Consider the following 26,721-nt stretch of genomic DNA (forward strand, 5'->3'; position numbering starts at 1 on the left):
TGCCATGACCCCTGCCTTCAGTTTAACAGGTAGTTAGGCAGACAGATGGACAGAATTTCCCACTGTCACTCTGACAGTGTAAGGACTTCTTCGTGCTCAAACGAGGAGCCCAACCAAGAGCTGAGGCTGCTGGAGGGGAAGTCCCTGCAGCGGGAAGGCCCCGAGCAGCCTTGATGCATGAGTCCTCTGTGACCGGGAAGGACAAGGAGAGGTGACTCCTGATACAGGGAGCAGTGAGCCAGCATTCGGACAGGAAAGCACAGGAAAGGGACAACCAGCTGAGAGGCCTGGCCACCAGAGCTGGGAGGAGGAGCGTGGAGTCAGTGTTTGAGGGCCGTGAGTGCCATTTTGGTTGCGAAGGCAAAGTGACGGACTCGTGTGTTCCAGAGAAAGTGCCTGGATGTGAGTGAGGGTGGCCAGGAAGCGGCTGCCCGTGCCCCGCTTCCTGTGTGGGATGCTGGGCTGGCTGCTTGGTGTGTTTTGTCCCTTCTAACCCTCCAACGACCGCTGAGGTAGGGACAATGACTACAGTTTTACAGAAGGCAAAGGTCAAACTCGGAGGCTGGAAGTCAGTTTCCCAAGGTCGTGAGGCTGGGATTTGAACCCAGGCCCTTGCGAGCCAAGGCGCATGCGTAACCCCCACGCTATGCAGTCACCCGAAGAGCCAGGTCTTGAACCAAAGTTCCACAGACGCTCTAAAATTAAACAGATGCTCAGACGCGAAAGGGGGAGGAACCGGGCGCATGTTGTGTCTCTCCTCTGTTGCCCGGTCTTCTGGGGCCAGAGGTCCAGGGCCCCGGAGGGCAGCCCAGAGCCCTGTGGGCTCATCACCCCAGGATCTGCTGCCTGTCCCCAACTCCTCGGGTTCCCACAGTGAGCCCTGCGGAGAGTACTTCCCAAGGGCACGGCCCCAGCCCGCCTTGTCATTCTCCTCCCTCCTCCTGCCGGCTGCAGGGCTGACCTCAGTTCTGGCCGGAGACCCCAGCTGTGGGAAGGCCACTATAGTCAGCCAGGCAGAGAGCCAGGCAAGCCCAGGCATGTCTCTAGGGGGAAGGGAGGTTCCATATGTTCCTTTGTCAGACTTTGTGGTGAGGTTTTGGTTTTGGGAGAGATGAGGGAAGTAAACTAAAGCAAAAAATGATGACTAAACATCAAAGCTTGGGTTTGCAATGTCATGTGAAAGCAACGACCCAAGCCTGGCAAACAAGGACAGATGTTTCTAGGGGCCGTGTCCTGTCATGGAGCCCACTACTCCTGCCCACCAAAGATGCCCCTCTGCACATGGAACTTTCCGAGGGAAAAGGAAGAGCAGCCTGGCTGCAGCAATAAGGGGCTAAGGCAGCCTCCGTTTTCCTCACCCTCTGAGGACGTCTTCCAGCGCTCCTCAGACTTCCTTGATGCACCTGAGCTGGCAGAAGGAAGAGGCCTGTGGTGCCTGGGGCCCTTCTTCATCTGACCAGCCCTGAGCCTTAACCTCCTTGCCTGCTGGGGCTGGAGGGCCCCCAGGCAAGGGTGGGGTCTTGCTGTCTCAAGGTGAATGGCTTGCAATGACAAGCACAAAGTGGGCACTCACTATGCGTGTGTCAAATGGCCGGATGCACTCTGACTGGTTTAATGACCTCAGACGCCTTTCAGCCAAGTGAGGTCACTTTGGGACAGTGGCTACTGCTACAGACCAAATCTTCATGGCCTGAGGCATCCCTAGTGGCCATCCGTCCCCAGCCTTTCTCCGGGCCCTGTAATCTCCCCTCCTTGAGTTACAAGACGGCACAAGGCTCCCTCCCAAGGAACATTCCGCGGCCAGAGCACACAGAGCGCCTGGAGCTTTGCGAGTGAAATGTGCTCCTCGGTGCCCTGCTGTGTTAGAACGTCTGGCCCCAATTCCAAAGTGAGGTCAGATGGAGCTCCACGGCTCTCTCTGAGCCACCGCCACTGTGTGACTCAGCTGGCTGCGTGCCTTTGGTTCATGGTGACCAAGACTGGTATTTATTATCTCATCGCGTTAGTCCTTCTCAAGCTGCCTGACCAGAGAGAAGGCCAGACAGGCAGACAGACTGACGACCTGACTCATGGACTGAGCTTTTCAAAAGCAAGAGCAATAGGACGTCACCCGCTTTGAACTCTCAACATCCTTGTGTCTGAGGATGGGGCTGAGGCCTGGCTGCCGGGGTCCTGCCCCGTCTCCTGAGGTGGGGCTGCTTCCCTGGGGGTCCCACTTGCCTCTCCTCTCCACACCCTCACCCTGGGGGCTGAGGAGGTCTTTGTCTGGGCAGTGGTGGGTTTGTGGAAGGCGTCCTTGCACATCTGCTAGACATCTCTGGCATCAGGGATGTTCAGAGTTCCTGGAAACGACAAGCATGGGAACCAGGTTTCGGGAGCCACCTCAGGCTTGTGACTTCCTGGGGTTCAGTTTGCCTTGGCCAACCCCTTCTTAGTACTTCAAATCACCACACAAAGTTCCTCAGGCAAGCAGAGAACACGTGGTTCAGGACCCGCTCTGACCCTCTGTACCTGGGGGCTTCTTAGAAGAGTCTTCACCCCCTTTGCAAATGCTTTTTCTTCCATATCGGTGTGGCTGCCTTGCTGTCTAGTTCAAGGGTGCTGTATGAGTTTCCTGTGGATGCTGTAACCAATTGCCACACACTTAGTGGCTTAGGGCAATACAAATTTATTGTCTTATAGTTCTGGGGTCACAAGTCCTAAAATCAAGATGTTGGCAGGACAGTGTTCCTTCTAGAGACTCTAGGGAGGGAATCCATTTCCTTCCTTTTCCAGTTTTCAGGGTCTGCCTGCATCTCTTGGCTCATGGCCACGTCCTCCATGTTCAAGGCCAGCAGCATAGCATCTTCAAATCTCTGCCTCTGTCCAACCTCTCCTTCTTTAGTCACATTTCCTTCTCTGGCTCTGACGCTCCTCCCTCCCTCTTATAAGGACCCTTGTGATTATACTGGACCAGATCATCCAGGATAACCTCCTCATCTCAAGTTCCTTAACTTCGTCACATCTTCAAAGTCCCTTTTGCCATGTATGGTGACATATTCACATTAGGATTAGAACATGGGCCTCTTTGGGGGCCATTCTTCTGCCTCCCACAGGCATTGAACAGACCACTTACTAGCAGGGTGACCTGTAGCAGATTATTCAATCTCGGTGAACCTCATCTGTAAAAAGGGGATAGGAATATGCCTACCCCATGGGTATACTGTCCTCTAACATAGTCTGTTATCTATTTCATGTAATACATCACATGCACCAACAGGCTAGATGCTCAGTGCCTAGGAAACTGAAACCCTATAAATGTCACTGAGCTCGCAGGAAGCTCACAGACTAGCGAGCAAGATGCTTAAGTCCTGGGGCTGTAGTAAAAGGGCTGTGATATGGTGGGGCATGGAAGAGAGAAGCGACTTAGCCTGCAGGGTGGAGCCAGCCAGGAAGGCATCACGGATGAGGTTACCCTGGAGTAGTCATTTGCCAGGGGTAGGAAAGGAAGGGTATTTCCCACAGACGAAAGGGGTCAAGGTGCACAGGAACAGTGGGGCCGTTCCAGGGAACTGCAGGCAGTTCTGCTAGTCTAGAGCTTGGCCTGTGACCTGGAGGGCAGAGATCCTCTTCTGTCACTCTGTTCTCTCATTTATTAAATATTCATCGGTGTCCTGCTATTGTAAGATGCTGACTCAAGAGCACAGACTCTGCCAGAGTGACATACTTCCCACAGTCCTGTGTGCTCTTGCCGGACCTGGAGTAGAGTCAGGATGTGACTGTCACAATCCCGGGGGCGGAGGTAACTTCCTCGGCCAGGCCCCTGGCCAGCTAGATGCACTGGGCTGAGAGCATTTTACGGCGGTTGGCTTCAATCAGCTTTTCATGACGCAGAGAAGGAAAACTTACTGTCAAGGACGCATTTGCAGTATTTCATGTCCCCACCCATCAGCAAATGCTCTGGGATCTGGACCACGTTTGCTTTGGGGTTACTTTAGGCCTCCTACGAAGCACAGAACTCAGAACTCTAGGAGTCATGAGTTCTTGCTCTGCTGGCCCATGCCATCTGCACCCCGGTGACCTGGCCGAGTTGTTGAGTCACCCAGAATCCTCTCGTTACAGTCAGGAAATCAGCTACTCACTCTCCAGATCTGGCTACCCAGACACCGACCGGATGAAGCCCTTCCTTCCAGCTAACTATTCCCTTTCGAAATGGACTTTTCTCAATCCAGCATTATATTTCAATAAAATAGTCCTGCTTCCAAATCTTTCTACAAGTGAAATGATGGAAAATTCAAAACATATGCCTTCAACTCCTAACTGGCAAAGCAATACAGTTTGAGAATACCTTTTGGGGTTTTGTTCATTTGTTTTCCTAATTATTATTGTTGATGATGATCTTTGTTGGCTAGGAGTTTAAATTTTTTTCTCACTGGTTTTTCTCCCACAAATCTCGTCTTTCAAGACTTTATATGTTGGTGTCAAACACATAAACGTTATCTGCCGTTCAAACTGTGGCCTGTATTTAGCTCTTTGTCCAGTTTAGTCTTAATAGTCACAAAGATTTTCGGTCACTGTGACATGACCTTTATTCCTCCTGAAATACAGCTGGATATTTTTCTCCAGGCAGAAAATTTACTTTTGCCAATGTTGTTTATCCAAACCACTAGCATGGTTACTGAAAGCGTCACTTGGAAATTAATCTTAGAGATAACTCCATGTCTAGAGCCACAAACGAACTGCATCAGGGAAGTCCTGAAATATGTTCATTTTATCTATTTTATCACTCACCAGAAAATTGTGTCACTTGATTTATGTAGTGTCAGCTGGCCAGACAATTTTTATGGGCTGGTAAATATTCAGTGTTTATCTGCAAGGCTGGGTTAAATGGGTTTGCTTTATTATGATACACCTGGGGCAGTACATTTACTAATCATCTACGACTCCAGTGGCTACAGATGGGAGGAAAAGACATTTTTGCCAACAGTCATGTTGTTTAGGGGTGAGGAAAGTCTCTCTTTTGTCTCATTGTATGAGAAGGAAATGATAGAACTTTTTCATTTGGGCTTCATTTTCCGATGAATGCAAAGGTCAGTTTGGAGAAGAGAGACCGGGGAGACATACGGGAGAACATGACAGCCTTCAGTTGTTTATAAAAATACTGTTGTCTGCGGATGTCAGTGACCGGGGTCAAGGAGATTAGTGGCAAGGAGGGAGGAGCTGATCTGACGGAATTGGAGAAGTGTATTTGCATGACGGAGTCATTTTAAGAAAAAGGTTAGATCAAGTAAATTGCGGGCTTAACTGGAGATGTCATCATCTCTCTTTCGAAAGACATAATGACATTGGGAACTTCCAAACCACAATTATAAATATAAGTCATATCGCTCTGAAGATAGACCTGGTAATTAAAATCCATCACTGCCTGTATAATTATAAGATACAGTATGATGTCGAATTCCCTCCGAAAAGCTAAATTTTCTCTTTTGATAATGGCAAAACATCTAAGTGTTCCGTTATTAAGAATTCAAAGGGTGTGAATTGATGTAATATCACAGCGATAAGAAAACCATTGTTATTTTTTCCAAGAGACAGACATGAAGTCTCTTGTCTTCATAGAAACATGAAGACAGACATTTTTAAGTGCAGCAACTTTAACCCAAATCTGTGCCTTTCTAACATCTGACGAATGGATAGAAGTCGTTTACACTTTTTAAATTATTGACCATTCTGTCTCTAAGATGAATGCCAGATGGCCATTAACACACAAAAGCCGCGTGGACACTTTGCTGGACCCGCCTGCATTGTGCTACCCGGCATGGGCAGGCTCTGGACAGCCAGGCTGCTCAGGGGGTTGTCTCTGGGGTTTGTTCTCCTAGTCTGTTTCCTTTAACGATGTTTTCTTTTAATGCAAGAGCTGTATCTGCTCCCAAGGTCAGCACTAAACCCGCTTTCTGGTTTCTCTGCTTATAAGTTTTCTTATTTTGCCCAAACGTTGAGGGAATGACAGTTTCTCTCTCCAGGAAGTAAAATGTCTGTCTTTTCATGACCTTGTATCTTCTTTCCTCATAGGACAGCACAGTAATACTTGATTTGATGTAAATGAATAAGTGAAAATCCAGAGTCACAGAAAAGATGAACCAGGAGACAGTGTTCATTTACCCGAGATGCTTTGTTCTGCACAAATCACAATTGACGTCCTCTGGGGAGGCCAGTTGAGATGTGATGTACTTTCCCCAACTGCTTTCCCAGTGGCTTGTCACTCATTCATTCTTGGAACACGCCTGCTCTGCACAGGCCTGAGGCACCATCCCTGTCCGCAGGGGTTTTTACAGTGCGGCAGGAGCCTTGGGACATCACAGGAGGCAAAAGCAAGTGTGGTAAATACAAGGAGGGGACACCCTACAAGATGAATGAGAGAAGGACCCCAGCCTCGGGGGAAGGTGTGATGGAGGAGGCCCTGAAGACACAGTCAGTGATGTTGAGCAACATGGCAGCTCAGGACCCTCGTCCACAGCTTCCAGCAGTCAGGTTCCAAGGAAGATGCTGATTTACTTGCCTTTGGTCATATGCCAGCATTGACACAGTCTTAGGCATGGAGCATTCTGATTGTCCCGACCTGAATCTCATGCTTGTCCCTTTGGCATTGGGCAGGAAAGTTAGCCCCACCTGAACCTTATAAAATGGATTTCCCATAAGAAAAGCATTTTGTTCCTAGAAAAAGGGATATGGGAAAGGTGTTACACCAAGTAAACAATTGAACAGCCCCATGCCTCCTACCTTACAATTCATTTTCACAAACCCCTAAAGTTGCTCCAAACCATCAGAGGAAAGCTCTCCCGCTGCACAGATTCTCCCAGAAAGAGAGATTACTCCCTAGGAGGGGCGTGGCCAGCATGCAGCTGGTAGTACCAGAAGACGTGGTGCTGAGCAGTGCCCCGCCTCCAGCTGGGAGCTTGCTGGCCCCAAAAATGGACCTGGAACCTGGCATGGCACCGTCCTACAGCCTGAAATTGGAGGTTGGGCAGCAGCAGGCCGTGTTGTGAACTGGATCAAGTGTCGACTGCTTATATACTTCCACAATCAGTTTCACTCATTTTAAACCCCTTGGCCTTTAAATGTCCATGTTTCTCATGCAAGATTTCTCATCCCAACGTGGAGACTCCAGGGTAGGAAACGCTAGCCAACCGGATGAGAACAGGCATTGTAAACAGGGTTCTACCCCATCCTCCGCCCACCTTCTGCCAAATTAAAACAGCAGCAGTTTCAAAGCATTGATGAAAGTCGATCAAAGTTGGTGAAAGTTGTCAGTCCCTAAGTGCTTGTGGATGAAGAATGCAAAAGATCTTATCCGTCAATGTTGGCCATGAATTACTTATCAGAGTATACTTTCCCTTAATTCTCCAGATGAAGGAATGAAGAAAGTGTGTGACAAGGGATTGGTATGCGTTCTGATCTTTGATTTCACAGAGAGAGATCTATCCATCCTACCCCCAAGTTTACGCAGCTGATGAAATCATGACCTATTTCTCTTCTAAATGTGAGTTTTCTTTGCCACGTTGTAGTGAGCTGTGTCTTTGCCATGTGCCGTTGATGATGACATGTCCTGCCATACATCAACGGTAAAGTGTGACATGGCATCTCCTATTCCCTCGAGTTTAGGGTGAGAGCTAAAATGAATAAAACTCTTGGAAACAGACATTTTTGGTTTCCTGGGAGAGACAGAATGTTAACATTTAGAACTCTGCATTGTTCAAGCCACTGGGCGAATGAATACCAGAGTGGAGTAAATTTTCCTGATCAAACCCCACCTAGCTTTGTTTCTTTATGGACTGACTTCTCCCCTCAGAAGTTCTCAACTTATTATATTCAGAATTTTTCATTTCTTTTCCTGATCAATAGAGATTCAACAAAAAGGCATGAAAATGTTTACTGCCTCTCTCCATCACCCTCCTCTTGGAGAGAGACCCCACTGGGTGCGCTCAGACTCAAGGGCCTGTCACTCAATTTGGTTGACACCTGAGAAATAAGCATGGAGTGGCGAGTATCACAGCCTGTCAAGTTATTCTCTGGAAAAGGATTTGGTGGAGATGGAGTCAAGCCCAAAATCACATGGATCGCAGGAGTCTTTTGGTGCTTCTGGAGAGAAAGGAATGGCAGAGACAGAAGTCTGTTGCCAGTTAGGTTTCTTCTAAGAGGGTGGCAGCACAGGACTGCAGCTGGATAGAAAGATCGTGGACTTTGGCTTTAGATCCATGAGTCAGGCCTGACTTTACTACTTATTCACATCGTGATCAGCAAGTTGCTAAAACACTGAGCCTTAGTGTTTAAGTGTGAGAAATGGGATATGTAGACCCTACAAGGTGATTATAAGGATTAAAGATACTGCATGCTGTAACCAGCACAATGCCTAAGAGTAGGGTGCCCAATAAATGGCATGTTGGTGATCTCAAATGTGCCAGTTCATTTTAAGTGTGTGTTGGTTTGCTTAAGGGCAAGGAATTACAGGGAAGAGGACCTTTGTTCCCAGGGCTCAATGGAATAAAGAGGAGTCAAACCCCAGTGTCTTTACTCAAGGTCTCCTGCTGCCTCTTTCAAAATGGTACTCGGCACCTCTGCAGTGAGATGAGGTTCTGGAGGCCCAGCCAGAGTAGGCTGGGAGGGTGCCCAGAGTAAACGCAGGACTCAGGGCAGTGGGGAGCCTTACTCCTGGAATGAGTAAGAAGGAGAGGGGTGCAGGGAAGTTGAAATCTTTGAGCTATGACTATAGTTTTTATTTAATATGCAAAGTATGTACAAAACCTCCCAGGGTTTCAGATAAGGAGAATGTCTGTCTTCTTCATTTCCTGAGGTGGGTTCAGGAATTACTTATTCAGTCATTCAAGAGTCTTCATGGTTTTCTATGATGTGCTAAGCACTGGGGACAATCATCTCTTAAGGAGACAGGTATATAGTCCCTATTGACATGATCGTGAGCTATGACAAATATGGTAAGTGTAAGGTCAGGTAACAGGAGCTCTCTTCTCCCCTACATGTTCTCCCATCCTTAATATCCAGGAGCCAAGCCATCGCCTTCCCCATGATCAATGGCAGTCCTCATTATAATTCAGTTTACTGACAGCCTGCCATGTGTCAGGGACTCACTGAGCATCCCAGCACCTTTGAGTCAGATGACGTCCTTGTCCTCATTTTACAGACGAAGGAACAGAGTCTGACCAGGGTCTCATGATATGTAGGGTTGACACCAGATCAGCCCTCATTGTTCTGAGTCACACGTCCTTCTTCTTCCAACACAGTCACCAATTATAGAGATCAGATGGAAGGAGGCCTTCCAAAAGGAATTGAGACTTGATAAACATTTTTTGTTGTTTTTCTTAGATCCTGTACGTGCCCAGATATAAAACACAGTCTCCCCCAAAAAATTATCCATCAGAAAGAACAACTTGTTGCTGATCTCTGAATCTCTCAGCTGCGTCTTTGGAACATCATAGTCCAATCGAGGGGGCACGTTGAACCTCACGAACCTCTATCAATGCTGGTTTAGGAGGCTAATTGAGGTCAACTGACAACATTGGGTTTTAAAAAAAGACAAGGATGTTCATCGTATGTTTAGTTATTCATGCCTGCTCTTGACTTCATGACTTGACACATGACTTCACGCCTGCACTTGTTTTATTCTGGTGAAAGAGCTTTCAGAAGATCATTTTGACAAGCACCAAGATGGGTGGTTAGGTTGTGGAGATCAGGAATAGACACCCGCTGAGCAAATTTAAAACAGTAAAGTCAGAAGACTCACTGTTGGGCAAGTGGATTCATGTGCCTAAAAAATCTTTGTGTCACTAAAGATGTCCAGTGACAGCATCCCAACAGAATAAAAAGGTCAGCATCAAAAGAAGCTAGAAATGCAGGGGATGTGCTGTAGAAAACAGACTTTTTTTAACCACTTTATTGAGATATGATTGACATACGAAAAGCTGTACGTATTTAATGTGTACAACCTGATGAGTTTGGAGATAAATATACACTTGTGAAACCATCACCACAATCTATGCCATAAACATATCCCTCACCTCCAAAAGAGTCCTCTCACCCTCATTTATTATTATTTGTGTGTGTGTGATAAGAACACTTAACATAAGACCTACCCTCTTAGCAAAATTTTCAGTATACAACACTGTGGGCTCTATGCTGTACAGTAGGTCTCTAGGACTTATTCATCTCAGATAACTGAACTTTATACCCTTTGACTATCATCTCCCCATTTCTCCCAGCCCCCAACCCCTGGAAACCACCATTCTGCTCTCTACTTCTATGAGTTCGACTTTTTTAGATTCCACATATAAGTGAGATCATGCAGGACTTATCTTTCTGTCTGACTTATTTCACTCAGCATAATGTCCTGCATGTTCATCCATGTTGTTGCAAATGGCAGGATTTCCTTCTTTTTCGAGGCTGAATAATTTTCAATTGTATGTATATACTACATCTTTATTCATTCATCTATCAGTGGACACTTAGGTTGCTTCCATGTTTTGGCTGTTGTGAATGATGCTGCAGTGAACACGGGAATGCAGATATCTCTTTGAGATCCCGATTTCAATTTATTTGGATATATACCCAGAAGTGGGACTGCTGATCATGGTAGTTCTGTTTTTGACTTTTTGAGGAACTTCCATACTGTTTTCTGCAATGACTGTATTAGTTTACATTCCCACCAACAACATACAAGGGTTCTGTTTTCTTCACATCCTTGTCAACACTTGTTATCTTCTGTTTATTTGGTAATAGCCATCCTGACAGGTGTGAGGTGATATCACATGGTAGTTTTGATTTGCATTTCCCTGATGATTAGTAACCTTGAGCACATTTTAATGTACCTGTTGGCCATTTGTATGTCTTCTTTGGAGAAATGTCTATCAGTTCCTTTCCCCATTTTTTTAATCTGGTTATTTGGGGGCTTTTTGCTATTGAGTTATAGGAGTTCCCTATATATTTTGGGTTTAAACCCTTTATCAGATATATCATTTGCAAATATTTTCTACCATTCTCTGAGTTGCCTTTCATTTTGTTGATGATTTCTCCTTTGCTGTGCAGAAGCTTTTTAGCTTGATGTAGTCCCACTTGTCTATTTTTGCTTTTGTTGCCTTGCTTTTGGTGTCATCTCCAAGAAATCACTGCCAAGACCCATATGAAGGAACTTATCACCTATGTTTTCTTCTAGGAGTTTCATGGTTTCAGGTCTTATATTTAAATCTTTTATCTATTTTGAGTTAATTTTGTGTGTGGTATAAGATAAGGGTCCAATTTCATTCTTTTGCGTGTAGATATCTGGTTTCCCCAGCACTGTTTATTGAAGTAACTATGCTTTTCTCCTTGTGTATTCTCGGCACCTTTGTTGAAGATCAGTTGACCAAAAAGAAGTGTAAAGAATCTGCATAATATTGTTTTATGATATAGGCGAGTTTTATAAAAAAGCAATATTTCTTAATTAAAATGTGACTTTGCAGGGGCAGCCTGGTGGCATAGTGGTTAAGTTCACACACACTGCTTTGGCAGCCTGGGGTTCACAGGTTTGGATCCCAGGTGCAGACCTACACACTGCTCATCAAGCCTCGCTGTGGCGGCATCCCACATACAAAATAGAGGAAGACTGGCACATATGTTAGCTCAGGGACAATCTTCCTCAAGCAAAAAGAGGAAGATTGGCAACAGATGTTAGCTCAGGGCTATTCTTCCTCACCAAAAATAAAAAAAAGTGACTTTCCAATATTTCTCATCATTAAGTTAATTGACAACATATTATAAGATTCTCAACAATGTCATCCATGTTGCTAAAAATTCACATATTGAAGTTGGCCATCAATCTTTCTGTGGGATTTTCTCATTAGGAAAATGGCAGCTCTCCTTAAATGTGGGGTAGCCTTCTACTTGGATGTGCACAGTACTTCAGAGTTATCAGGAAACCCTTGTATTGTTTTATAACCTCTAGTGACGTTACAAGTCATTGCATTGTACCTACACCTGGCTTTCTAAGCCATGCTGCCCCGTTGGCATTTGGGGCATTAAAGTCCCAAGCACACCCTGACCCAGCAGGTCCGTACGTTCTAGGTTTGGATTCCTAAGCAGCGATCCAGCATTTGTTTTCTCTTCCAAGATGCTTTCATACTTGTTTAAACACTGTTCGTGTTCCTTTACTTGATTTCCTGTCGTAATTTTAGCCCCTTTATTTGGTATTGATATATCAAGCTTCCCTTTGTTTTCCCAATACATTGCCAGTGTTTCAGATCCCTGTGGAAGCCAGCCTCTTTCTCTGCTTTCCTTTCTCTCTCTTTCTCCCTTCTGTGCACCCCAGTCCAACCCTCGTCTGATCCTGCCTCTGAGCTGTCTGCGAGCTCACGTGTCTAAAACTGCTCAGAAATCTCGCTTTACAGCTCCCTATAAGGAAAACAAATTTATCAGTTAACACAGTTGAATTGTAGCACAGTATATATATTTTTTAAGTGGCCACATTTCCAAGGAGAGAAATTACTTGAAAATAGTAAGAGTGACAGAATCTATGTAGCATCAAATCGCGTCATGGTCAATGGAAGGGTGGTATCAACTCTGCCTGCCCAGTTCCAGGAGCTTAGCATCCACTAGGAACCACTGGTATTCCCTTTTCCTGGTCTTCTGAGAGGGGAAAGAGGGAAGAAGGGTGCATTTTGTGAGCTCTTCTGTGAGCCGCAGTGGCACTGCGCCCATATCCACCTGAATCTGGGATCCCTCGGGCAGCATGCTGGCAGATGTCATGGCTCTTGCCCTGTTCCCCATGGTGCACCCCAGGGTGCAATGAGAGCCCACTCATCTGCCTCTCTCCCCACTCAGCAGTGGGGGACCAGTGCGGACCAGGTCCTGTTCTGCTCTCTGTCTCCAAGGCCTGTGCAGGCTTGGCACATGTGAGGCCTCGATGAACATTGGGGCACTGGAGAGAACAAGGGGGACTTCACCCTCAGGTGGTCCTGCCCTTGATGGCTCTGTGACTTCAAGTAACATATTTCACCTTCCAAGTCCTAGTTTTCTTGTCCATCAATTGGGATGAGACCTCTCTCGAAAGATTCATTATGCTACGTTAAATACTGTTTGTATTCTTTGCTTGATTTCTTGTCTTAATTTTAATCCTTTATTTGATACTCACGTGTCAGGCGTCTCTTTGTTTTGCCATTCCATTTACAGTGGTGAATGCAGGACTACCACATTACCTGGTAAGACTCAGCTTGTGGCCCCTCCTCCAAGTGGTTTCCCTGACCAGTCTGCCTAAAACAACAGCCCCTGGATCACTTACTCTGCAGCTTCCTGCATCGCACTCCCCACCTCTGAGCTTCAGAGGAACATTTTCCATTTCTCCTTGAAATTTGCAAGCAAGCAGGACTTTTGTCCAAATTGGCCACCACTATACCCCCAGAGCCTGGCAGATAGTAAGTGCTGGATAGATGTGTGTGTGATTGAAGTCTGCAACATGATGCCAGGATGGGAGGAGGCATGGATGGATGGATGGGTGGGTGGATGGGAGGGAGGGAGGGGAGAAGAGACAGAAAAACAAAGCCAGACAGGCAAGCAGTAAGTACAGGGTCTGGGCAAGTACACAACCATCAAATTGTTGGTATTCTAGATGCCAGTTTCTCCAAACCATTTGATCAATTGGACCCACGCACTGTGAGCAAAGTACCATCAAACAGGATTAATTTAAGTACAAAGTGCAGGCTCAATACCAAGACTCACCCTCCCCATGCCTCCCCCCTGCAGTAGGTAGATGAAAAAGAAGAAGAGGGCAGAATGTGGAAGAAATGGGTCTATTAACAGGCAGAAGCTAAGTATGTAAGTGATGTAATCACACTGTGCGCAAGGATGTGAATCTGGGGTACAGTAAAGGAATGTGATGCTGAAGAGCCAGAGACCTCATCTCGCTGGAGAATTGTGCCCAGTTTGGGGTAATGCCCTTAAAAAGGAGTTTGGGAAACCTCTTTTAAATGGTTTAAAAAAACAGAGAATAGGGAAATGAAAGTTCCAGGACTGGTGTGGCTTAGTGCAAAGGCCAGTGGCTGAACCCATTACTGATCTCAACTGTTGCAAGGGTTTTGCTTGGTTTGATTTGTCTGGTTTAGTTATTTTTTGTTTTCTTTAATAAGATGCTGACCATGTCTGCTTGTAGCTGATGAAGACGAATCAGGTACAGGTTGAAGAAAGATGGACATTTTTAGTAATAAGAACATCTTCTGTTTGCTGGGAGGTGGGGAGCCTTGCCTTCATTGGATTGGTATCTTCAATAAGTCAACAGTCACCTTGGGAGGCACATGGAGCCTCTGCAGGGTTGGGAGCAGAGAAATGCAAGGGGCAGAGCTGGGTCCTGGGAAGCTGGCATCCTGGCGGTTGGAAGGAATATGAGAGGAGGCACCCAGCCAGGCACCCAGTGTGGGAGAGAAGGCAGGCCAAGGTCACACCACAGGCGCAGTTTATTCTGAAGGATGTGGAACACTTTCCTGAATTTCTCTTGTAATCTTCAACAGATAGCACTATTCATAGGATTCGAGAGCCCTCCAAAGCTTTGGTAACACAAACCCCAATTATATGTTCTCTCTTTCCCTGGCCGGAAGATATGCTAAAAATGGCCATTTCCTCAGCTCTCTGGCTCCCACATCCTCTCTACTGGGTGCTGTCGTGCTGTATAAAATGACGATCAGGTTTCATGCCTCCATGGCCTCTGAGAGTCGTCGCTGCCTTGCAAACACAGACATTAACTTGAAGCCAGTGCTTGCTCTTAGAGGGAGCTTTATGGGACTGAAGATGTTGTATAAGATCTCAGCTTTGTTCGTTGGTTCTCTCTTGCCCTCTCTCTCGCTCCCTCTCTTTCTTTCATTGCTTCCCTGCATTAGTCATCATTACTCTTTGGAGCCTGCTTTAGCTTGCATTTCTCTCCGGAATTGTGTGGGATGTTGTTAAAGAGAGCAAGTTTCCCCCTTTCCCTGCAGCCAGCCAGCCACCTCCTCTCTGTGCTGGATCAGGTCTGGCCCCACAGCCAGGCCTCATCTCCTGAGAGGCTGCACATGCCACGGGCCTGGACAGCAGCCCTGAAAAAGAGTGAGCTATGAAATGCGTGCTTTGCTGCATGTGAGCTGAGCCGAGAGAGGATGCTAGCTGTTGACACTCTGAGCTTCTGCTGGCCAGCTCTATCATGAGTCAGCCGAGATTTCTCTGGACACAGAACACATTTCCTCTTAACCTGAAAGCGCAGTACTGTTCAAAGAAAAATACTAAAACGCTCGCGGGAGGTGACGGTACTGCTGTGCTTCTGTTTCAGGTGCTAAACCTGCCCCTGGGATCTGCTTTGAGAGAGTCAACTCGGCAGGTGACCCTTATGGCAACTGTGGCAAAGACTCCAAGAGTTCCTTTGCCAAATGTGAGACGAGGTATGGAATCTGCATCCTGACCACACCATGGCTTTGAACTTCCCACGTCGCTTAGGGCCTGTTTCAAACTTTCCCTCTTTGGGGACTGTCTGTTCTTGCCCTTCCAGAGATGCCAAATGTGGAAAAATCCAGTGTCAAGGAGGTGCCAGCCGGCCAGTCATTGGTACCAATGCAGTTTCCATAGAAACGAATATCCCACTGCAGGAAGGAGGCCGGATTCTGTGCCGTGGGACCCATGTGTACTTGGGCGATGACATGCCGGACCCAGGGCTTGTGCTTGCCGGCACAAAATGTGCAGATGGGAAAGTAAGACCCAAATGCTCACTTGCATCGTTAATGTAAGTCTGGAAGGGGGCCCACTGAGAAACGTGCTGTCCAGAACTGAGTTACGAGGTTTGTTTGTTTTCCTAAAGCCACTTCTCAGAACTTTGTCTCTGGAATCCAATTCTTTGCACCTAGAAGAAAATATTAATAAATCCTTGGTCCTGGTCTGACCACTGAGATGCAGATTTGGGAAAATCAAGCTTGTTTTCTCGGCCCTTTAGTGTTAATAAGTCATTTCTACACCCTGGGTGTCATGAGGGTTTCCAGCCAGGAAATTACTTTGGAAAGAAACGCAGTAGCATATGATATTGATTTTGGAAATGTGGCCCTGGTTTCTGGCACAGTGGGGGCTTGTTCCCACCTGGATAGAATAGGAAGTCAGATGTATTTTCAGAGAACCCCGTAGAGAGAATAGCAGAGGGGCAAGAGATAGGATAAGCTGAAGGCCAAAAGGGAGTTCTTTTAGAGACCAGGGGGTAAGGTAGACTGAGATGTTTTGGGTTTAGAAATAAAGAAATTGAGATTTTTATATTCTTGACATTGATTTTTATCACCAGACTTTCTCATCAGATGGATAATAGCAATTTAATAAAATGTTTTAGGAAAAAAAGGTGAATCAACCCTCACATGCTTCTTTTAGGACCCCGTTTTCAAAATGGTTATGAAATCACTCACTTACACAGAGGTTGCAGAGTAGAAAGGAAAGAGAGAGACTCAGCTCCTTTAGCAGAGTCCCCAGGGCAGGAATTCCCTCCACACACCCCCTTTCCTCCACACACCCTGAGCCACAGATGCTTTACCCTTAAGGAAATAGGATGATCTGTGGAACGTGTTATACGTTCTAGGTGTCTCCTCAACCACACACGTAAGCTTATATTCAGGCCTTGACATTAGAATGACACCCATTTTTCTAAACTGTAGTCTGAACAGCCAGGGCCAGGTGCATCTGAACACTGAAATTCCAAGGACTCAATTTATCAATGATTTTTTCCCCATGTGCAAGATTAAATGTGCTTTGATCTCCATTTCTGCAGAACACTCACTCGTTGAAAGCCGTCTTTGGCCTTGCCCATGGATTGGGAGGGGGCAGCACCTCCACGCTGTGATTCTGACTAGGGTCCTACTGTGTTAATTGCAATCCCGGACAATTTCTTTTATCAGCTGGAATGGGACAGTGCCCTTGGCCAAGATTCCCTCCGGCCCTCAGAGCTGCCTGGGCAGCACTTTTGTCAAAGGGTGTCCATCTTGCCTTACGCAAGCTGTCGGGGTTGGATGGCGAACTTCCCATAAGAAGGTTCTACTTGATTAAACATGCTTCTGCAGTCTAAAAATTAGACTTTTCTTCCTTTGACTCCACTAATTTGTAATATCTTATGGGAGATAAAGGGCCGGATCCCTTGAGTCTGGAGTATATTATGCACCTTTGAAATGAGACTAAGCTCTTTCAACCAGCCCAGTATCATTTAACAAATTACTGCCCCTACATAGGATTGATAAATACAAGGGAACCATCGTTTTCCTCTGCTGAGCATTTTTGTTGATGGTTTGTGTCATCGACGATAGTACTTGTCAGTCAGTATTTTGGAAAATTTCCCATATTTCCATACCTGCCTTAAAAGATTCTTGGACTGTGGATTCTTAGTCTGTACAGGCCCCAGGTTAAGGACTCATCCATTTCACCCTCTCTTATATCTTTTAATGGAGGGTAAAAAATGCTCCAATACATAAAGTTCATTGCAAGCTCTAAACAAAAATCATGAAAAAATCAGTTATCATCATTTCAGGATCAACTGAAACTGTATAACATACCATAAAGTATAAAAGAATTCAGTAGTGTTCACATTAATCTGACTCTTGAAATGTGCTGAGTTTGGAGTCAGGCGTCAGGATCTATGTCTGAGTCAAATGAAAAATGTATCATTATGAAGCGTCCATATTTACGGAAAGAAGATCATCTTCCTGAAGCTTCCCTTTGCTTCTCTTTTTAAATACCCAGATGTCTGCATGTGTATCTGCTTGTAGAAGCAGTGAGATATTGGCTGTGTTTTCCTCCTACAGGTCTGCCTCAACCGTCGATGTCAAAATGTCAGCGTCTTCGGTGTTCACGAGTGCGCCCTGCAGTGCCACGGCCGAGGGGTGAGCAGGCTGCGTGGCCTTTTTAGAGCCAGTCCCTAATGAGTTAAGCATGAACTCGTTCATTTGTAAAGGATTTTGCCATCCATAACTTTTAAAAAAATATAGCAGTCAGTGTGTCCTCAATATTTTCTTCCAAAGACATTAATTTTCTTTGACCTTTGCATAGCATAAGAAATTTGATTTTTATTTAACAAGGAAAATCAGATTGAGCAGTAATTATCTTTTAAGTTAACATTCTGTGATTTTTTAAAAAAGAAGGACTTTGTCATCTTCAAAGTAATTTTAAAACTAACCTTCTTTCATGAAGAGTTTTGTATTAACATTTCAAACAGAGCTGTCCCTCTTACAACCAAGATTCAGAATATGTGACTGAACTGAGATACTTCCAGAAGGCATTAAAACTAAGACAGACGTACTAACCACATGTCCTCGAAATCACATACGGTGGGCTTTGACTGAAGAAGTCTGTTATTTTAGCTCAGGGAATGTTTAAGGCAGAAGAGGACTCTAATTATTTAAAATACAATTTGTTTTTCCTGTTGGGCTTAATTATTTCCATTGCAATCATACTAATCTTGATTAGCCATGCCAGTGATCCATTTGTTTTTCTGAAAACCTTTCTACAGAAATCATCTTCCAAATTCTGTTTTTGAAACTTACAGACACTCGCCAATGGTTCTAACATAGAATTATGCGAGTTTTTGTAAAATTCTGTTGTGCTGTAATCCAAGAATTAGGGTGCCACCTCAGAGGGCTTGTGGACTGGGAGTGTCACTGACTCAGTGTAAAAAAGAATCTTTTTATGTCTTCATTGGATCATAGATTTCTTTCTAATGACGGTAAGAGATGCCCTAGTGCAGTCTTCTTATTTTACTGACAGAAGCCCAGGCCAAGTTCACATGACCTGTTAGTGGCAATGCTAGGTCGTACCCTCGACTCCTCGCTTTCCAACCTCCCTCGGGTCCCATCCACACATCTGAGAGGAAAGGCCCACATTTTCTGGGTAGGCAGAGAAGCTGCCGTGACTCAGTGACAAGTAGCTTGACCACAGTCCCCCCGAGTGAGACCAGGCTCACCAGCAGCACCTCCAAGTGAGGTGTGAGCGCACAGTCTCTCTGCTGCAAGCTGCAGGTAGGGCACATGCCTGTGAGCTGCAGTGGGAGACTGTGCCAAACAGGATGGGTGGGACTGTGCCTGAATCCGAGCGGGTAGGACATCAGCAGCAGCATCTATGAGGCAAGACACCCAGATTCAGCATAGGCTGTGCTACCCGGGAATTAATTCTGCTTCGTTTTAGCTTCACAGAAATATACTTTCCAACTTATCACAGGCCATCTACACAGTCGGCCTTCTTGTTTGAGGCAATCGGGGCAGGTGGTTGACGCATCCAAACAAAGCCAGTGAAAGCAGGGAAACATCACAAAGGAGACATATACTGGAAACACTTTATTTCGCCTTAAAACGTGAAAATGTGTATTTGGCAGCAGTATTTTGGTGCAGGGCTGAGGCCTTTGGGATGAGCGCACTGACTGTAGCTCTGTGTTGACCTCCTTATAGAAACCCCTCAAAACGCATTAGCCACAGCCACAGCGCACAGCTTGTTTCTTTAAGTGGAGGGGAAGTGTGGCTGCCCAGAAGCGATCTGAGGCCAGAATCCACGTCTCGGGCAGCTTTTCCCAATCATTTTGCAGTTGTCCCACCCGTTGCAAATTTCTCAGAAACTCCTTTTAGTGACTTGCCCTTATCCAGTGCTCCCAAAGTAGTCAGCCTCATTTTCATGGAAACCATCCCCTCTTGTTTTCATGCTCACATTCCATTGGTTTCTGTCATAGTTCAGTAAATTACACAGGTAACAGTAACAAGGGTCACTGGCCGACACAGGTGGAGGAACAGCCATCATGGTGCCCCTTGGGAACCAGGTGACTGGGAGCCGCTCCCTCCACACAGTGCTCTGGCCTCCAAGCTGGGTTCCTTGTTCAGGGCCCTCCTCATGCTTCCTTGGGCACCCTTTCCTATCACACCAGAGCCTTCTTTTTATTTCACTATTGCCTGTGCCCACTGTGCAGGACTGGGAGCCGAGGAACGGCCCCTAGAGACTCTGCAAGAAGGAAGTGGGCATTTCGGCACAGGATATTGGAGCAGGTTTAGAAAAGTGTGAGCACACATCTGTGTATCTGTGTGGGCATCAGCAAATGGGAGGCGGCTGTAGGCCTGCTGGGGGGCCCCGGGTTCCCTGGCCTCTCCCAGCCTCCTGTCTGAAGGAGACAGGGGTGTCCCAGTGGTCGTCAGGCCTGCAATGCTCGAAGGCTCGATTCCACATCCCTGAAACAGGGTCCCCCCTCACTGCCGAGAGGCTTCAATCCTGGCCGGATAGGGAGGGTTTCCTGGATTTATGAGGAGGGCATGGAGACTGACTGAGAAGAGGAAGGCATGGAAGGGAATGGGGCACCCCTGATAATCTCCATCATTCTCCATACAGCCGCTAACACAGATTAGGCCCCATGTCAGACTCGGGCTCTGCTCTCACCTATGAGCCATTTTGGCCTTGCTCTCACTGACATTTCTGAGTCTGGCTGTACCTGTGCTGCTCGGGGCTCTGACCACAGGGCCTTTGCTTTGCTATGGCACCCAATCAAAGACTTAGCGCCACCCCAGGTGGAGGGTGTGCCCTAATGCTGCTTCCCTCTCATGTCTTTCCCCCTGCTGCCCTGAAAGGTGTGTAACAACAGGAAGAACTGCCACTGCGAGGCCCACTGGGCGCCTCCCTTCTGTGACAAGTTTGGCTTTGGAGGAAGCACAGACAGCGGACCCATCCGGCAAGCAGGTTGGTGAGGACAGCGCATCCCATGGAGGGGGCGTGGAGCTCCTGGGGGGAGCAGGAAGCCAGGTGGGAGGCCTTCCAAACAAGGCAGAGGGCTCCCCAGCCATCAGTGCGGGTGCAGGTGTAGCCACGAGGGCAGGAAGCGTGGTGGGACCCCCGGGGGCTGACGCAGCCTGAGGGTTCGACTTGCCTGGTCTCTGCGAGGCCCCTGGCTCGGCTGTGACCACAAGGCTGAGTTTGCGGGGTTCCGCTGCGACACTGGTCTTAGCTGAGTCATGTCTACAGCAGCCGCCCCATGGGGTATGAGCTCCATGTCAGATCAGAGGGCTCTGTAAAGTCCAGGAAGAGGTGTGAAGTGTAAGGCCCTTTAAATCTGCTACTAGAAAGAGCCCTCCTCCTAATAAAGGTAATGGTCCCCCAGCAGCAGGAGGAGCAGGTGGTATGTGTGGGGTCCATGCCGAGCGTGTTTTAGGCATTATCTCACCTAATCCTTACACATGCCGAAGTGGGGATTATTATTCCTCTTTACATAGAAAAGGACCTGAGGCTCAGGGACATTAAGTACCTTCTAAAGTCACACAGCTAAGATTGAAACAAAAGTCTGTCTATCCCCAAAGAAGCTCCTAGCAGACGCTGGGCTCGAACCCTCAGTTCTTTTCTCCTCAGGCAACCTTTAGCAGTGTCTCCTGGTACGGTTCTGTGCGCTCTGAGCACTTGTCAGGTAGGTAAGGGACAAGTCTGAATGATGTCTCTTTTAAAGTGCAAGAGGCAAGACAAAAAGTTGCAGAGAGCCCACACCGAGCGCAGCTCGGGGGCCGGGAGCAGCGAGAACTCACCAAGCCCACCTGCCTTGTCACCTCGGTGCTCACCTGTGCCCCCGTGACACTCAGACGTGGCCGGTGCTGCTGCAGAGGACACCACGCGTCCCCACGTCCTGCTGGGACTGGCAGTGCTGAATCTGTGGCTTTGCCATCGTAACCATGACAGCAGACACAACAGGGCTGTGCAGGGCCAGGCGGTGAGGCAGCTCTCCGGAGGGAAGGACCCGCCCGGCAGGCACATGTGTAGAGACATCGTGCTGAGGAAGGGCAGCAAGCTCCAGTCATCCTTCTGTAGACTGTGGGCGTGGCTCAGCGTTGTTCCCAGAGCTCAGGTTACCTCTCTCTGGGGCCAGGCCAGGCAGCCAGTAGAAAAGGGACCAGCACACGTTGCCTTTTAGTGAGCATCCATTCCAGGGAAGAAACCAGGGCCTGGCCCAGCGTCCCCTTTCCTCACTGACCTCTCAGGCTTGACGACTGGGCTCTTGCAGCAACTGAGTTAATTTCTGACAGACCTTTAAGCATTTGTTGTCCAAAAATAGCAGAGTTTTAGTTTTTAATCCACAGGGACCCTGCCACCCATTCCATTCGCATTCAGGTAAACCAGATGGTGTGGGAAGGAATTGGGGAAGATGGCAGGAGAGGGGCAGCCACTCTGGGTCTCTCTGGTGTGGACACGCATGACTAGTGGTACTCAGGTTTGGGGGTTTCAAAACAGCTGGGGAATCCACAGGCGCCAACTCTTCGTTATAGCAAGTAAGAATACTTTAAAAAATGGAAACAACTGAAGAGCCCAACCCCATCCACCACCGCCATCATTTCATAAAAGACAGGATGTTTAACACCTCCCCCGAAACACATGCAAAAGACAGCTGTGAGCAGCCAGCTGACAGCTGTGCCTGGCAGAGCCATGCCCTGGGCCCCCCTGTCCCAATAGCCTGGGCCTCCCTGCCCCCATGGCCTGGACCTCCCTGCCCCCATGGCCTGGGCCTCCCTGCCCCATGACCCTCTGCTCCCCAGCCTGACTATGGCTCAGTTGCTCGTGAAGCAAGTACCTCTCAAGTATCTGCCACACGCCAGCCACTCTTCCGGAGCCTGGGGAGCCATTTAGCAAGCACAGTGGGGCATGATAAGCACTGTGATGGGAGGGGGTAACAGTGGGACTCAGAGAGGGGGGCTGTTGGGAGGGGACGTAGCCCCACAGGACACAGTGCTTACACCGGACATGGGGACAGTGAAGTCACAACACTGCCCAGGTTCCTGGCTTGAGCAGCTCGATGGACGGAGCTGCCGTTTATGGAGACGGGTGACCTGGGGTGTGGGAAGTCCAGTTTGTGCGCCCAGTAAATGTTCAATTGGATAAACTGATCAGTTTAAGACTTAGGGGTTGATTTTAAGGAACTAGAAATTATGGGCTCAAGACTCTTGCTGCTCACTTTTTAATTAGCTTTGTTAAGAGACAACAGAACTCCAGCCAGAGCCCCCTGTGACGGCCAGCTCACAGTCTGAAAAGAATGATGGTTTGGCCAGGAAACCAGAAGCACTGCTTTTCCAGTAACACTCACAAGTGAATCAAGACTGTCATATGTTGATTGTCTTACTGAGGCTAAGACACGTCCCTGATAGGGCTTGTCAGCTGGGGACAAAGTCCAGAAACGGAGAGAGTGTGAAGGCATTCTTCCCAGAGTGGAGTGGCTGCCGCTCTGGTGCGTAGCCAGCGGAACCCCCGGTCGGAGGCAGGGTGGGGGGAGCCTGGGAAATGGAGGCCACCTCCACAGCCATCACCAGCGGCTGCGAGGCCTGCTGTGCACCTACTCTGTGAGGCACACCCTGATCGTTGCTGGCGGGAAAACAGAGACCAACGGATGGAGGTTCGTTCTTCCAGTAGCTCACAGTCCAGTAGAAACTGCCCCGTACGTCCTGGCATTTAGAGTCCTCCCAGACGGTGGGACCATGGCTGCATGAGAAACCACACTGATGGTTTGAGCTTCGCTTCCTTTCCACACCCTTGAGGAGTCTCAGTGTCTTTGTACTAAACAAAATGGGATCAAATCACAGAAAAGGGATGTTTCCTTAGAGAACATAAACAGCATCCTCCCAGAGAAAGGGTTTGCCTGCCAAGGCTGTGTTTTAAGTGCCTAACATAAGAAAACAAAACCCATGGGCATTTCATTTAAGTTATGACTTTTCTTTTTCTTTTTTCCACCTTCTAATGTGACCATGTCCAGAAATAAAGTCTCTGTCTAAAAAAAAATACAAAAAAATCCAAATAAAACAGACTCCATGCAAAGAATGAGAGAAGGAAGGAGCCTGGAGTAACATATTTGTGACAAGGGCTGGAAAGATTTTAGTTCGGGGGCCACTTTCATTGTGACAGGATTTTAACGATGGTTCCCTGTTACTTTCTGTGGCCACATTCCCCTGCTGTTGTCACACCTGGGGGACGGGGGGGTTGGGGTGGGGGAGCTGTGTGGCCAGGGCTGTGGTCCCACCTCCCAGACTCTATTCCTGTTCAGCAAGTTCCAGAGTTGTCAGAAAAAATGATGGCGACATAGACTGAACCTCAGACACGACCCTTGAAGTAAGACGAATTGATCAGTACATCAGTCCAGGATTTACCCACTTCATTTCTGTTCCTTCCTTCAGAGTTCGCTTTGCCATAAATGTCACAATTTGATACTTCCCGCATTTCACTGTAACTGCCTCCCTCCCTGAGTCCAGTGCATTTTGTTCCAGATAACCAAGGTTTAACGATAGGAATCCTGGTGACCATCCTGTGTCTCCTTGCCGCTGGATTTGTGGTCTATCTCAAAAGGAAGACATTGATCCGACTGCTGTTTACAGATAAAAAAACCACCATTGAAAAGCTAAGGTACCGTGGGTTTGGGTCGTTTTGTCAAGAAATAACTGGTTTAAAAGACGGTACAACCACTTCTCACTTCATTTTCCTTAGCAAAGAAGAGGTTCGATTTTCTGGATAGTGACACTGGTTTTTTGGGTTTTTAGCATTTCTGCCAGACCAGCTGACTCCTTTCCTTTCCCTTCAAACTATTGGGGGCTGCTTACATAAATAGGGTGTTGACAAATCCCACTGATGTATTTTTTTCCCACCCCTACGTTAGTAATTTTTACAAGACATGGGGTGTTAAAATATTTTCATCAAGTGGGGTAGCTTTTGATTCAAATGTATTCAAAGACATTATTGCCGCAGTGCCAGCTTTCTACAAAAACGTGTCGCAAAGCCGCATTTCTATGGATTGCAAGAGCTAATTTAACAGATAGTGGCTTTAGGGGGAAACAAAATCAACATTTACTTTTTAATCTTGTAAGAGTGTTAGATAATTTTTCCTTTGCATGCTTACCACCCTGGGTTAAAATAAGTGAATTGTTTTTTGAGTGTCATTTTGAACAAAACAGAAAAAGTCAAGTGCGCCAGAGGGCACGATGCCCGTGGTTAGCATGTGTGGGGTTGCGTTGCAGGTGTGTGCGCCCTTCCCGGCCATCCAGTGGCTCCCAGCCTGCTCAGGCTCACCTCACCCACCTCAGCAAAGGCCTGATGAGGAAGCCACCGCATTCCAACACCCCGAAGGTAAGTTTTAAACATAAGAAGTTCGTGTGCGTATGAAGACGTGGGTTTTTCAATACAAGCTTGAGTGGGAATAGATCCTGGGGACTCTTGCAGTGACTTGCTGAGTCAGCACGCTCAGTTCCAGGAAGGCTGACTGAGGTGATGGGCGGGGCTGGAAGGAGGCTCTCGGTGCCGCTTGGAAGCTCTGCTAGATTCTCTTAGGGGAGGCAATGTCCCCTGCATGACGTGGTGTGTGGTACGCTGTGAGCCATGACCCCTCCAGTCACCTAGACCTGCCAAATTCCCAAAAGGCCCACTGGGTCTGCCACCCAAGCAGGTTCCTGACCTGGGCCCCTCCTGAGCTTTCAGAATGCCACCGACTGGGTTTGGGCAAGCTTCTTTGGCCCACTGGTACTCCCAGGGTATTTCTAAGAGTTATGCTGAGCCCTTGGTTGGGCCCATCTGTCCAACCTACAGTTTCAAAAAGCTGGATCCTTAACCCAAAGTACCTCCTGGCTTCCTACTGTCTCTTCACCTTCCTGCTCCCCTGGTGACTTATTGCTAGAGTTCACTGGAATATTAAGTTTTTTCACCAAGCATTTTTATGTGTCCACAAGAGTTCTTGAATATTGAACTCCTTCAACAGGGGCCCAAATTATAGCAGTGAACAGTGCTGGTGCCTCGAAATGACAAATGATTTTTGAAATCATTATCACATATTCGGTAGGCAAGAAACTATTTTATCTCCCTTGATCTGAAAAGTATAGAGGGTTGGATTCCAAAGAGGCGGCTGCCATTCCTGAGAACTTTGCTACCTTTCATCCCCAATCATGGGACTACGCCAAGAACAGCTTCATTAGTGAAAATGAAAGCACAGCTTTATTTTGAAGAGTCAAAAATGGGAAATGACCCAAATATCCATCAACAGGTATAAGGATAAACAAACTTTGGTATATTGACGCAATAGAATGCTACTCAGCACCAAGATGGGGTGAACTATTGCTATACACATCATGGATGAATCTCAAAATAATTATGCTGAGTGAAAGAACCCAGACAAAAAAGAGTACATATTCTATGATTCCATTTATGTAAAATTCTAGAGAATGCAAACTAATTTATAGTGACAGAAAGTGAGTAGTTGCAGCGAAGGGGAGATGGAGGGGGTGGGAGGGAAGGCTGACAAGGAATCTTTTGGGGGTGACGGATGTGTTCATTATCTTATGGCGATGGTTTCATGGGTTTAGACATAATGTCAAAATTTACCAAATTGTACACTTTAAATATGTGCAATTTAGTTGTACATCAATTATACATCACTAAAGCTGTTTTTAGAAAGAGAGAAAGGAGGAAAAGAAGAAGGGGCGGGGGTGTGGGGCACAAGGCCCATGCTGCATCTGTTGTGATCTGTCGCTAAAAACCAGGGCCCACTCGGGAGAAGATGCTCCAGATGCAGGCCCTAACCCCAGCCCTGGCTTCCAGAAGCCTCGACCCTCCTTCCCTAGGAGGTTTCCTCTGTTCTCGTGGAGCCTTGTGTGCCTTAAGCGATGTCTCATGTTCACAGCTCCTTTGTAATTTCTTTATGATCTGGTCTGCATCGTCATACTTGTTGGTACTTCCTCAAGTGCCTTG

General features: G+C 47.2%; 1 protein-coding gene across 1 annotated transcript in view; it reads left to right on the forward strand.

Moving 5' to 3' along the window:
* ADAM12 (ADAM metallopeptidase domain 12) overlaps positions 1 to 26,721 on the forward strand; it is a 334,496-nt gene that overhangs the window by 282,753 nt on the left and 25,022 nt on the right. The window contains exons 15-20 of the mRNA XM_014832041.3: positions 15,314 to 15,422; positions 15,530 to 15,728; positions 17,805 to 17,882; positions 20,598 to 20,706; positions 24,258 to 24,393; positions 25,002 to 25,110. Coding sequence (XP_014687527.3) covers positions 15,314 to 15,422; positions 15,530 to 15,728; positions 17,805 to 17,882; positions 20,598 to 20,706; positions 24,258 to 24,393; positions 25,002 to 25,110 — 740 coding nt within the window. The remainder of the gene's footprint in view (positions 1 to 15,313; positions 15,423 to 15,529; positions 15,729 to 17,804; positions 17,883 to 20,597; positions 20,707 to 24,257; positions 24,394 to 25,001; positions 25,111 to 26,721) is intronic.

This window comes from Equus asinus, chromosome 2 (assembly GCF_041296235.1).
Source record: "Equus asinus isolate D_3611 breed Donkey chromosome 2, EquAss-T2T_v2, whole genome shotgun sequence".
NCBI classification, from domain to species: Eukaryota; Metazoa; Chordata; class Mammalia; order Perissodactyla; family Equidae; genus Equus; species Equus asinus.